Raw genomic sequence first — 13,558 nt, 5'->3', positions numbered from 1 at the left:
TGGAACCATTTTATAGAGGTAATTAAGGTGAATAAATGTACCAAACATTTAATTTCACTATTTACTTAAGTAAAAACATTCAAATTATTGTATATTTTCATTAAAAATAAATTACTTTAAAATATAAATTTACTTGAAATTGATATTAATACAAAATTTATACAAAATGTATTTTTATACAAATCCATTTCTTTTATAAATTATAATTATACAAATTAATTTATTCATCAATGTGTTTTATAATATCACACAACCTGTCCATGTTGCCATAAGCCAAGTTTTTTCCAAGTGACAGATGGCAAAAAAGAAAAAAATTATTATGCACATTTAGCATTGTTTTTCCCTGCGGATGTGACCCAATCTGAACAGACATGCTGCACATTTTTTCCCAGTTGAAAACCTCAAGCATTTGAAAAAAAGCAACTAATTCTATTTCAGTCACTTTTAATATCTTGTGGGTATTAAGTTTGAAACCTAACTGTAGGTGTCATTAAGTATAACAATATATGTATTTTCTGGAAAAGAAGCAATGTACCATTTATCTCAGAAGGGAATACAGACATATTCAAATCATGTTAACACTGAGCTGAGGGAAATTGCTCTCATTATGTTTCTCTATATAAGTGTCACGACAGCCTACGGAGATGAAACGAGGAATAAAGAGAACGCAGGAGAGTACCAACCACAGCCTTTAATAATCCATAGGAACATTCACGTAGCACAGGGGATAGACGTTTAACACTATAGACACTAGACATAGGAAAACACAGGGCTTAAGTAACAGGAACTAAACAAGGATAATCAGGGGAACACAGGTGAATCAAATTAACACAATCAGACACTGGAGAAACTGGGTCACTGGGAGCACATGGGGAGCAAAACACACACAGATATCGCCCCCCCTCCCGGAAGGCACGTCCTCGCGCCATAGAAACAACAGAGGGAAGGACAGGTGGGAACTTGGGAGGAGGCTCAGGAGGCGGATGGACACCCACGAGGGGGCCGGCAGACAGAGTCCAGGGAGGTGACGAAGGAGGGAGGAGCCAAGGAGGAAACAGGAGGAGCCAGGGTGGACCAGACAGAGACAGGAGGGGCTTGGAGCAGGCGGTGCCAGGTGGGACCCAGGCCACAGCCATAACGGCGACCCACAGTGGAGCCGACGGAGGGAGGAGCCCTGGTGGAGGAAGGGCTGACGACTCCAAGGGGCCGACCAATGGTGGCGGAGGAGCCCAAGGTGGAGACGGAGAGCCGATGAGCCAGGGCGACGGGGTGGGTCCGGAGGGCCGGAGATGGCTTAGGTGACCGATGTGGAGGCGTGGATCCGGAAGGCCGCAGTGAGGACGGAGCAACAGAGGACCGAGGAGCAGCCGAAGGGAAGGAGGAGCCTGACGGATGGAGGGACGAGGCGCAGCCGGAGGGCTGAGGGAGCCAGTGGACTGATGGGCCATGGCGGAGAGGAGGGAGCTAGGAGCCATGGTGGAGCCGCTGGGTCGACAGGCCGAGGCGGAGCATGGGATTCAGAGGCTGGAAGCGGAGGCCAGGGATTCTTCCGCCATGGTGACGATGGAGACTGGCAGACCCACGGAGCTCGCACCGTACAGATGGTGGGCTGAGGGCGAGCAGAGGGGCTGCCAGACGACAGCGGTGGAGGAGGCAGGAGCAGGCGGGTGGGCGGGCGGGCATTTGTGAGCACTCTCTAGGATGGACAGGGAAAAAGGAGCCCTCTCTGGGCTAAACTCAGGAACTGGAGCCCTCACTGGGCTGGACGTGGAAACAGGAGCCCTCTCTGGGCTGGACGGGGGAACAGGGCTAAACTCAGGAATGAGAGGGACTGAGGTCACCGACGGAGGAGGGAGGAGAGGGGGCAGGTCGGTATACAAGTCAATAAGGTCTTCTTCCGCTCTCCATTCACCCAGATCCATTCTCAGCTCACCCTCAGCCACAGTGCAGGGGGCGGAGCTCCTCTCCGCGCTCTCTCTGTTCACGGCTTTCTCCCTCGTGGCAAGTGTTGTAGCCGGCTCTCGCACCTGGTCTGACGATCCGGGAGGCTCTGGCTCCGTGGCGATCCTCAGCTCTGTCGCACTCCTAGGCGATGGCTCGTCGGTCGCGACGGGCTCTGGCTCTCCGTCAGTGGTGGGCTCTAGCTCTTGCACTGCACAGCAGGGTGATGGTGGGCTGGGCTCTGGGTCTGGCTGTGTTTTGGATCGGGGGTAGACGCTTTTCAGACACTGGATGATTGCCTCCCTCCAGCACTGTCCGGTGGTGTCTGGGAGGTCAATTGGGGTGGTAGTAGTTGGCACCGATCCAGAACAGGGAGTTCAGCGTAGCGTTGTCAAACGCCATTAAAACAGTGAGCTGGCTAAACTCCACAGCATACTCCAAGAAGGGAAGGTCTTTACGGGCAAGGGAGGTAAACTTAGAGGCGAGGGGATCCATGGGGGAAACAACGGAAACAAAAAACACTGAGTGAAAAACGGAAACAAAACGAGGGAAAACACGCTGATAAACTATTTTGTATTAGGTCTAGTGTTCTGTCACGACTGCCTACGGAGAGGGAACGAGGAACGAGGAGAACGCAGGAGAGTACCATTCACAGTCTTTAATAATCCATAGGAACATTCACGCAGCACAGGGGATAGACATTTAAGGGGATAGACACACTAGACACTAGACACAGGAAAACACAATGCTTAAGTAACAGGAACTAAACAAGGATAATCAGGGGAACACAGGTGAATCAAATGAACACAATAAGACACGGGAGAAACTGGGTCACTGGGAGCACATGGAGAGCAAAACACACACAGACAGTTCATATTCCTGACAACAGGCAATTCAAATCCACAGGTTCTCCATGCTGTGGACAAAGACTTTGAACATCTTGTTCTCTCGGGAATAAAATTGGATTGCAGCTCAGTGATTGACAGCAGGTGTTTATATATTTAATTTGTTCAAAAATATATAATGTACACCATAATGATTCTTACACATTCAATACCTGACAGTTAAACTGTGACTCAAAAGTTACTATAAATGCAACCTCAGCGATGAAATGCTTGAGGAATGTGTTCCTTTAAAAAAAGGTTGGAAGATTTTCAAGGATGAAAAAGATGGAGAAAGGAGAGATAGAAAACGAGGGATGAGGGTGTGGGAGAGAGAGAGAGGGGGCTGTATTGCTCAGTGGCTGTAGAGTGATAAGGGGTAGAGCTGCCTGGAGCACATGGGAGAAGTGCTGCCGCTGCTGATACACACAGGAGAAACAGACACAAGGACGCTGGGTGAGTCAAACAGACATCTCTTCATTGTTTTAGCACTTCATTTCATATGACAGAGCATTTTGGTGAGGTTTTTGAATACAAACATCTGAAAGCCGAATACATTTTTTTTTACGTATAATACATTATGATTTAATGCAAATGCAACTATGGCTAATTACCATCAACACCAATCACACTGATTTCATGAGAGCTAAATCCATTTGATTGGACTCAAAGTTGATTTCTTTTCATCTCATAATTGGGCATATAAAAATCTGATGGTGAGGTTTTTGAATACAAACATCTAAAGCCGAATACAATTTTTTTTACGCATGATACATTATGATTTAATGCAAATGCAACTATGGCTAATTACCATCAACACCAATCACACTGATTTCATGAGAGCTAAATCCATTTGATTGGACTCAAAGTTGATTTCTTTTCATCTCATAATTGGGAATATAAAAATCTGATGGGATTGAACACAGCGATCATCCAGATATCTTATTATAGTGTAAATCACAGTATAAAGGATTTTATTCATTCTAATTTATTACTAACAATATAAGAAAAATTTCTGGTAAAAAAATATGGCTCGTCCAGTGTTGAGTGGCCAAAAGATAGCCGAATAAAATTGAGAAAGCAATGCCAAAACATACTGAAGTCAACTCAAAATGCAATTGGTTTAAAACTTTAAAATGCAGTGGCAATGTACCATTTCCAAAACAAAACTAGACCATGGCTATTTTAAATGAGCAAAATGTTCTTGAAATTCCTCTCAGTCGGACAGGCTCTGAGTGACCTGATATGGTCATACTGGCTTCCTGCTGGAGCTCTTTAACACAGTCCTCACGCTTTCTCAAAAATAAAATTGCTGCTCTATGTTGATCATCTGATATCAATCATCCCTCACTGACATCACTGCGATCGGCTCAATGTTGCCCAAGAAAAGGAGAATGAAGATTTAAAAGGAGCAATAGATTTAAAAGGAGCAAAAGATTTAAAAATGAAATGTATGATTGCACAGAGGGAGAACAAAGTGTAGGGGACAGTAAGTTAGAACGGGTGCACTGATTACTCCATTACAGCCTCACAGCAGTTTCATTTCAGTGCATTGTGGAGCAGCATGTCATTATAGTGTTAAAAAAGAAAGAGTGAGAGACAGACAGAGTCTGCCCTCTCAACTCTCCCAAGTCCATTTTCTGAGTGTGAAAAACCCTTAGAGTATCCCATCTGTCTGTCTGAAAGAAGAAAACATCATTTCTGGGTTTCTGATGGAGAACCTGTCAGTAGATGTTGGGTAAATGTGCACAGCATTTTCAGAGTAAGAGGAATACTGTGACACAGTCATTTTGTCACAGAAAAGTTGTAGGTACATTTGCAAAATTTTACCAAATTACTGTGGGCAATAAAGGTCCAATTAAATTTTTTTTTCAAAAGTGTAAGCGCAGCTCACACAGAAGTCACTTATAAACCAAGCAGATACAAATACATGAAAAACATGAAGCAGCTGCGAAATCTGCATATAGAAATCCCAATATGTGGATTCCTATAGAAGCCACTGGATTTCACCTGCAAAAATGTGCACAACAATGGTCAAATTGGATTGTACCTTACTTCCAATGTTTTTAAGATCAGTGAAATCAGTTGGAGCTTTTTGTTCATGTCTGTTAGCTGCTAAATGTAATCCTAAAAGTTAACAAACTTAACCTTTAGCAGATAAACATTTACAGTCTTTCTTTGCCAGGAAATAGATTTTTGTCCAAAAATGCTCTAGAATGAGAACGTCCGCTCTCCCTAAATTATACATACATCCAGTGTGTAATTAGAAATAGTCAAATCAAGGTTTATTATGTTTATTGCGTTTGTGAATATATAGTCTGAACTGCTCTCTTTGAATTATTCTACTATGTTTTTAAATGCTTCTGCTTGTATGGTTAACATTTGTAAATTGCTTTTGGTAAAATTATCTGCTATAAAGGTGGTTATAAATCAAAAAGTAGTCAGGCTGATTTGTTCATTTTAAAATATATTATATCACGGAAGTCAACTTTATGGGTCAGAACAGCTAGAAATTGCCCCTTGAGATAAAACAATTTTCACTTTATATTTTGTTAGTATTAGTTCAACACTAGCAATAAAGGTGAAAACCACTGTGAACACACAAGCTTGTGCCTCGTAGAACAAACCTAATGTTAGCAAACAGATTCAGGGGAGAGAACACGACAACAGCGTGAATTAAGACAGCAGAGGGTCAGAGAAGTCCTGGAGAGAAAGGAGGATAATGAAAGGATTTTTGGCACAGCAGAGGGGGAACAAGGAGATAAACAAGGGCTACTTTCCCTTCTGGAAAATGGCCTTAAATCCATAAAAATAAACAACACTTTGCCTGTAATTGTAATCAGCAAAATGCACATATTTTTATTTTGTTTGTTTATTTGTTTATCAGTTTATTTGTATTTATTTACCTATAATTCAATCCTTATCAACTCCTCTGCTGCTAGGCAGTGCGATGGCGGTGGAGCGCTGCATAGGCATAACACAACCTCTCCTGCACCCAACGATCGTCACCATGACACGCGTCCGCCTCACCGTGCTGCTGATCACCTTCACGGCCCTCGTTTTGGCAGGACTCCCTCTGCTAAACGTAGGCAATTACAAACCACAGTTCCCTGGCACTTGGTGTTTCTTACCTGTTAACAGTTTGCTCTCCATTACTGATGCCAACCTCGCTCTGGCTTTTTCCACACTGGGGCTTGTAACATTGACCGTCTCAGTTGTGTCCAATACTATAAGTGGGCTGAAGTTGCTCCAGGCAAGGTTTAAGGACCGATGTGTTAAGTCAAGCATCGCGCGGAGACACGGATCCTTCCCATCTTCATCTCTGCACTCCCTGGATGTGGAGATGATGACGCAGTTGGCCGCGATAACAGTGGTCTCCTGTGTCTGTTGGAGTCCTTTTCTTGTAAGTACACTGTCAAAAATAAAATAGAATCTGTGAAATTTACGTTAAAAATGTCAGCTGTGGTTGCTAGAACTTTACCATAAAAGATATGGTATGTTTTACATATTTAACTTACATTTACAAAAAAAAAAAAAAATTCAATAATTGACATTATGTTGATTGACAAAACACAGCCCTGTTGAAAGCGTTTTGAAGCATGGGAGCTGGTTTAAGCTGGTCCTTATTTGGTCATGAGCTGGTTATAAGCTGGTCCTGAGCAGGAGCTAGTTGCTTAGGACAAGCTTAAACCAGCTCATAGCAAGCTTATAACCAGCTCATGGCCAACTAAGGACCAGCTCAAACCAGCTCCCATGCTTTTAAACATACCTAACCAGCATCTGCTGGTTTTTTCAACAGGGAGTGGTTATGAAAAAGTAATCATGGTAACACACAAAAGTAAAACAATGCAACCAACATTGATTTAAGATGTAATATAAGCCCTAATGTACCTAATTGATGAGAAGAAGAAATTCACACACAGCGCCTCCTACGGAGACTCGCACAGAAAGCAAATTAGTTTACACTGATCACACACACCTGTTTACACTCATTTCGAATATGTTTACATGTGATCACTCACCAAAAATATATGAAACGAAGTATTTAAAGCTCAAACGGTGTGAAAATTACTGTTTTTTTCTTGTAAAAGAAGTGAAGAAATCTGTATATTTAAAAAAATTAAATTAAATTAAATAAAAGGTCCATTAAGTGTACTTTCATCACTGTTTAAATACATTAGGGCTAATAGTCGACTAACCAGAAGAGGTCGAAAATTTGGCCAAAATTGTATTAGTCGCAGAGAAAAAAATTCACATTGGCAAAGTCACGGCTGGTCTATGTTGTGGTACAGTACATCCGGCAGGACATCCAAACGCTCGCCTTTCAATCATCCACCACATCTGAAATATGTAGTATTAGCAACTTTACATGGCCGCTCAATCCAGATTATGTAATCCGTATGAAACATGCATTCAGGCGCATCCACCACTGCGGAGATGAGTCGGTGGCATCTCTTAAACCAAAACAAAGAAAGCACTTGTTTATCAGTGAATTATTAAAATGTTAATGCAGCCTCCTTACTGTTTTTCCCTGACACATTCATAATCATAGCTTCTGCGGTGCGCTGTGGCAAGCTTTATGCGGGTGCTTGAGCGTGTATAGGCTTTGTAGGCAATTAAAGGCTCATTATAATTTAAATGGGTTATTATAATGAACGTGCGATTAGTCGACCAGTGCTTAAAATGAACGACTACTAGTCGACCAGAAAAATCCGGGCAGCCCTAAAATACATCTTTAAAAAGTGCATTTTGTAATAATGTCAGATTTTTTACTTTAAAGTACATTTTACATCATTATGTTTTATTATTTTTTATAAAGTATTTATTAATAAAAACGTGTTATTCTTTTATAGTAGCTATATTATTTATTATTTCCATAATAAGTAGGCCTACACTTATTTCGTAAGAAATATGCTGAAGTGTAGCCTACTTCTTTTTCACAAGGGTTGACCTTACAGTTTACAAAAATGTGTATAACCATCAAAATAGCTATAACAAAAAAAAATCCCATTTATCTCAGTGGTGAAAAGTATGCTACCGTATATGCAATAAGTATGCAATAAGTAACCTTTTTGGCACTTAGCTCGTGAAACATCTGCAATTTTATAATCACTCATCAAAGGCTCCACAAAAATGTCAGCGTAAAACATCTACATTTATATGATTTTTGTTAATAATAATAATAATAATAACGCTGCTTTAAAAAAATAAAACCGTTTACAATATATTTACTATATAATAATAATTACTTTGGTACTTAGCGAATGTTTACTTTTTAACGGGTGCAATTACTTTAGCAGGAAACCTGTTATTGTCACAAAAGTTTGTGCATGAAAGTTACAGTGATGTCGATGTCTCTCTTCATACAACGTTAAATTCTGTTGATTTAAAAAAAGCTTGATCTTTTTAAATAAAGTTTTAAAAAATGGCGCGTGTGTGTTTCATAAATAAAAATTGTAAATAACATCATAAACAACGAACTATCCGGTCGTTAATGACTCGACGAGTTCCACGCTTTTATTGTGAAAACACCCTCTCCTTTCAGCCATTTTGAACAGCTTGCTCACCAACTCCGGCTTCATGTTGCTCCAAACTGCCAGTGCTTGTTAGTAAACACATAGTTTGTCAAAAAGGTGCTGCACACGAAGTGAAGATACTTACAGAATAGTGTACTTCTGAGTGTAACACACAAAATTCTCAGTCGTGTGGATTCCTATTTGAAATGACTGGATTTCGGCTGCAAAAATTTGCCAAAATGTGACAGAACCTTTAATGACATTTATTAATGGTGACTTCAGATGAGAGCTATGAAAGATGTGAATATTATACAAGTGTATAGCAACTTAAATGACTAATGCTTCACTGCATTATTTTCAGCAGGCTTGAATAACCAATTTCTCCTCCTCTTGTCCATCAGCGGTCTTTACGTGCTGCTGAGGGTTAAACTGGCACTATGGCATCATATTCGAAACCGAAACACCATACCCTCCATCTTTGCACAAACCGTGGTTCGGCACCCAGACAAGCCTGCGCTTGTGTATGAAGCCACTGGGGAAACGTGGACTTTCTCCCAGTTAGATCAGATCTCCAATGCTGTGGCCCACTGGGCCCTGAGCCAGGGCTGGACCGCAGGAGATGTGGTGGCGCTATTCATGGAGAGCCGGCCGCTCCAAGTGGCGCTGTGGCTGGGCCTGGCCAAAGTAGGCGTAGATGCCGCGCTCATCAACTTTAACCTTCGACGGGATTCGCTCCTGCACTGCATGGGGGTGTCAGCATCCCGAGCGCTGGTTTTCGGAGCAGAGCTAGTAGACGGTGAGCCTACGACCTTCTCTCTAACTTTGACCTGGATCATGCAACTAATTAATTGCACGTGCCTCCCTGTGTGTATGTAGCTGTGTCTGAAGTGAGCTCCTCTTTGAGTGAGAGCATGGTGCGGTTCAGCACGGGAGACCTCAGACCAGACCAGATGGCCGCTCTGAAATGCCACCCCCTTGACTCCATTCTGGCATCTGCCCCTCGAAACCCACCACCCTGTGCCGTGTCCAAGGGCTTCAACGGTGAGTTTTACAGCATTACGAGGTTTTGGCTATATTTGTCGAACACATGGGTAATGGATCGGATACGGCTTGTGGAGGAGTCTGGAATGATTTTAGGAAAAAAGATGTTTCATTTATTAAAAGGGTTATGATGAGTTGATAAATCAAGTTTTCCTCAAAAACATATAGCAAGTAACTCAAAACATCCTTGTTAGTCCAAAAACAGCTTTTATTGAAACCAAGCGGACTCATTTTCTACTACAAGGATTTAATTATGTAGTAGAAATGAATACATCAGGACAAGACTGCCTGCACAGATACAGAAGACATGTTTGGATCACGACAGGGTCACTTGGAATAAATACAGATTTAGATATAGATTTTCCAAATGCTGCACAGTGTTTAGGTGTGGAAGAACATTGTCTTTGCATGCCTTGAACGCAAGCTTTGCAAATGTACTTTTAGGACAGGACTGTAATGCTGCAACACATAAGTAAGCATATTAATTCTAAAGCCTGGCCAATGATAAATAGTTTTGATATGTAAGGTATTGATAAGTAAAATAAATGAATTTTGGTTTATTCATCATGCAAAATCAAGCCATTAACTGAATATTCATATTTACATCGTACTAAAGTCAAATTCACAAGTACTAAAATAACTCAAACTTAATAAAAAAAACATATAGACATATTAAAAAACAACTAATAAAAATGACAAAACGCAACAAAGTTACTAATACTTGAACTAAAATGAAAACTAAAATCTAGTTCAAAATATTAACAAAAAATATATAATGTATGTCAATACTTTTAAAATAAGAACAATAGCTGATATAGACTGGAGCTGTCAATCACTTCAGTTCATTGTGAGTTCTGCTCTCACCAGAACTACTGTTATAATCATTGAAACCGTCTGCAAAAGTAATCTCATATTTACATTGCATTGTGTTCAAACCAGAGGGTCAAAAACAGGGTAAAAAGGCTATTTATTTTTCAATTATGACTGCATTTGATGTGCCAATATTATAAGTGGACCTCAGGGAATATTATAAAATAATAATTTTAAAAAAGTAAAAACAATTCATGGCCCCTGTAAATGGGTATGATGTATTCAAAATATTATTTTTTTAGCTACAGAAGGACAGATAAACTGTAAATTTTTTCTGTTGCATGTAAACCCACATCTTTTTTATCCTACAAGAACACCAAGTTATTCCCCTTTTAAAAAGCAGCATGCACAATTAAAATGAGTTTGACACTCCTACTGTAGAGGTTCATTCAAATGAACCGTCTGATGAATGGATCAGGTGGCATTATTATCGTCTTTATGTGCACATTACTTTGACTATCAGCGCACTGGAGTGTTACATTTATTTCATGTCTTGTGCTTTTACATTCTCTGCTGCTGCAGTTTTGTAGCAAAATTTCTGTTGTGGGCCATTATTAAAGTTTTTATGGAGGTAAGTTAGAAACTTCTAGACAATTAGTTTAAAGCCGTTACGGTGGACAGACGGTATTAGAATCATGTATAAACATTGTCTGCTTATCCTGGTGGCTAGTTGTGTTTATTGTCGGTTATTGGTATGTAAAGTATATTTTTGATGTCCTCCCTTCCAATAAGAAAGTATTCCAGTTCTCCAAGACTGCATTTGCCCTCTATTTATTACAAAATATGGTGGATTACCTATTACACAAGTCGTTATAAGACCACTTCAGAATGTGCTGCTGGCAGAGGTATTGGTTTCTTTGTGTAAAAGCCAGAATCAGTCACAAGTTTGAGTAGCATATTAATTAGATTTTTAATTTGCAAGTCACAGAGATCTATTACCTCAAATAAATGTATCCACTCGTCTGAAGTAGTCCTCAATTCTTTCAAGAGCTCTTTTGATGATACGAGAAAATAATCGAATTGAAGACAAGTGTCTGCGTGAGAAAGGCAAGAGTCAGAAAGAAATATTTGAATGTCAGAATACAGTAGTCAGCATTTGAAGTGTTGTCCTAATGTCCTAAGACAAGAACAGGTATTGTTTTGGTTTTAGGACAACTTTGATGAAAGGTTTTGATCCACTTCAAATGTTGACTACTGTAGCATAATTTTTTCGAATGTTTCAGAATTTAAAAATCTCAGAATAGAATAATGAAAATGTTTCAGAATTAAAAAATCTTGGAATAACATAATTGCACTATATTCAGCATAGCCAGTGCAAAATTCAAGATCAGTATGCATGGTATGTTACAGTACCAAAATGTCAGTAGTTGATACTAATAGCAGTGAAATTCCACGATTGTCAATCAAATTTCTAATTCTGCAGTAAAAGATAATGTGCTATTGCTTTTATAATAAGTAAATTAGGTAATGAGTCAATATTATTTAACCAGACTGCTAATAGTTAAGACATGTTGATACATTTAATTCTGTGATTATAAAATGATGGAACTTACTGAATTAACTGAGATGTTCATCATTTATGTTTAAGTTTTTAAACGTATAGTAAACTGTATATCCTGCGCACTAGACTGTTAGCAGTAAACTAGTAGTCTAAGCATCACCCATGTCTCATCACTGTTTTATATTTACATTACATCTGCATTTATTCATTTTTTTTTTCCTCCTTTCTGTCACAGATCGTTTGTTCTATATCTACACTTCTGGCACCACAGGACTCCCTAAAGCTGCCATAGTGGTGCACAGTCGGTAACCTGCTCGCAGCCACATCACATTCATAAATCTCAGAGAGAAATACTTTTAGGCCCATTTTTGAAATGAGTTTTCATAAACTGCTTCTATTTCCAAGATATTACAGGATTGCTGCTTTCGGGTACCATTCTTTTCGAATGCGGCCAGATGACATCATCTATGACTGTTTACCCCTCTACCATTCAGCAGGTATATTGTGCATCTGACAGACATGTTGCTTCTGATCAGCTGCTGACATTATAGGCCGCTTGTCTTTCGATGAATATGTCATAAGTTGTTAGAAGATTGTACAAACAGCTCAACACATGCTGTGCATCTGTTGAATTTACTCTTTTACAGGTAATATTATGGGGGTGGGCCAGTGTCTGATTCACGGTATTACTGTGGTGGTCAAGAAGAAGTTCTCTGCAAGTCGCTTCTGGGAAGACTGCATCAAACATAACTGCACTGTAAGTCACTTTTATTATGGTTATTAATGACAAATAAGAATGCCCAAGATTATGAATATGACCATTTTAAACAGTTTGTAACATTTTCACTATTTACATATAGTTTAAAAAAAAATCTTTATACCATTTCCAACACAGATTTGAGAAATTAGAAATTCATATTTGTGGCCCAGTACCACAAAACCAGTCATAAGGGTCAATTTTTCAAAATTGAGATTAATACATCATCTGACAGCTGAATAACTAAGCTTTCCATTGATGTATGATTTGTTAGGGTAGGACAATATTTGGCCGAGATACAACTATATGAAAATCTGGAATCTGAATCTAAATATAGAAAAATGTCTTTAAAGTTATCCAAACGAAGTCCTTAGCAATGCATATTACTAATCAAAAATGAAGTTTTGATATATTTACAGTAGGACATTTACTAAATATCTTTACTTAATATCCTAATGATTTTTGGCATAAAAGAAAAATTTTGACCCATACAATGTATTTTTGGCTATTGCTACAAATATACCTGTGCTGCTTATGACTGCTTTTGTGCTCCAGGGTCACATTTTCTTTACACATTAAATACATCTGAGTGTACACACCTTTTGAGTGTATGTTGCTTTGAATAAAAAAATTAAAAAAGCATCTTTCTCTTGGGTTTATACCATTTGAAACTGAACTAACCTAAAATAAAATGGTATTTAGCCTATATGATATTTTTAAAAGCTGTACTGACTTTAAGGGTCTCCAAGGGTTCTCTCTTTGCAACCAGTTCAGTTTGTATGTTATCTTGTCACATGATGACAGAATAGCGTCCTGCATGTTGGTTATTTATGCATTTAGCGGATACTTTTATCCAAAAGCAATCTGTCAAGGAGCTAACAGTACTCGGAATGTTCAATGCCAGGTTTATTTGACAACTAGATTAGGAAGCAAGCTAAAGAAGAGGAGAGAGTGTGTGTGTGTGTGTGTGTGTGTGTGTGTGTGTGTGTGTGTGTGTGTGTGTGTGTTTTATTTTTTTTGTTTTGGGTGTGGTGGTGTGGGGTGTGTGGGA

At 39.6% G+C, this 13,558-nt stretch overlaps 2 protein-coding genes across 2 annotated transcripts in view; both read left to right on the top strand.

The window, feature by feature from the left end:
• The first annotated feature begins 1,473 nt into the window (after positions 1 to 1,473).
• On the top strand, positions 1,474 to 6,642 carry LOC107587998 (prostaglandin E2 receptor EP1 subtype-like). The gene is made up of 3 exons (XM_016275980.1): positions 1,474 to 1,557; positions 5,710 to 6,225; positions 6,622 to 6,642. The coding sequence occupies exons 1-3, from the start codon at positions 1,474 to 1,476 to the stop codon at positions 6,640 to 6,642; spliced, it is 621 nt and encodes a 206-aa protein (XP_016131466.1).
• A 1,965-nt stretch (positions 6,643 to 8,607) lies between these two features.
• LOC107587997 (long-chain fatty acid transport protein 1-like) overlaps positions 8,608 to 13,558 on the top strand; it is a 10,631-nt gene continuing 5,680 nt past the window's right edge. Inside the window, exons 1-6 of the mRNA XM_016275979.1 lie at positions 8,608 to 8,638; positions 8,700 to 9,134; positions 9,215 to 9,379; positions 11,986 to 12,055; positions 12,156 to 12,247; positions 12,398 to 12,507. Of these exons, the coding sequence (XP_016131465.1) occupies positions 8,608 to 8,638; positions 8,700 to 9,134; positions 9,215 to 9,379; positions 11,986 to 12,055; positions 12,156 to 12,247; positions 12,398 to 12,507 (903 nt within the window). The remainder of the gene's footprint in view (positions 8,639 to 8,699; positions 9,135 to 9,214; positions 9,380 to 11,985; positions 12,056 to 12,155; positions 12,248 to 12,397; positions 12,508 to 13,558) is intronic.

The sequence above is a fragment of the Sinocyclocheilus grahami genome, unplaced genomic scaffold (assembly GCF_001515645.1).
Source record: "Sinocyclocheilus grahami isolate Dianchi unplaced genomic scaffold, SAMN03320097.WGS_v1.1 scaffold97.1, whole genome shotgun sequence".
NCBI classification, from domain to species: Eukaryota; Metazoa; Chordata; class Actinopteri; order Cypriniformes; family Cyprinidae; genus Sinocyclocheilus; species Sinocyclocheilus grahami.
This window is presented reverse-complemented; position numbering and strand designations above follow the sequence as displayed.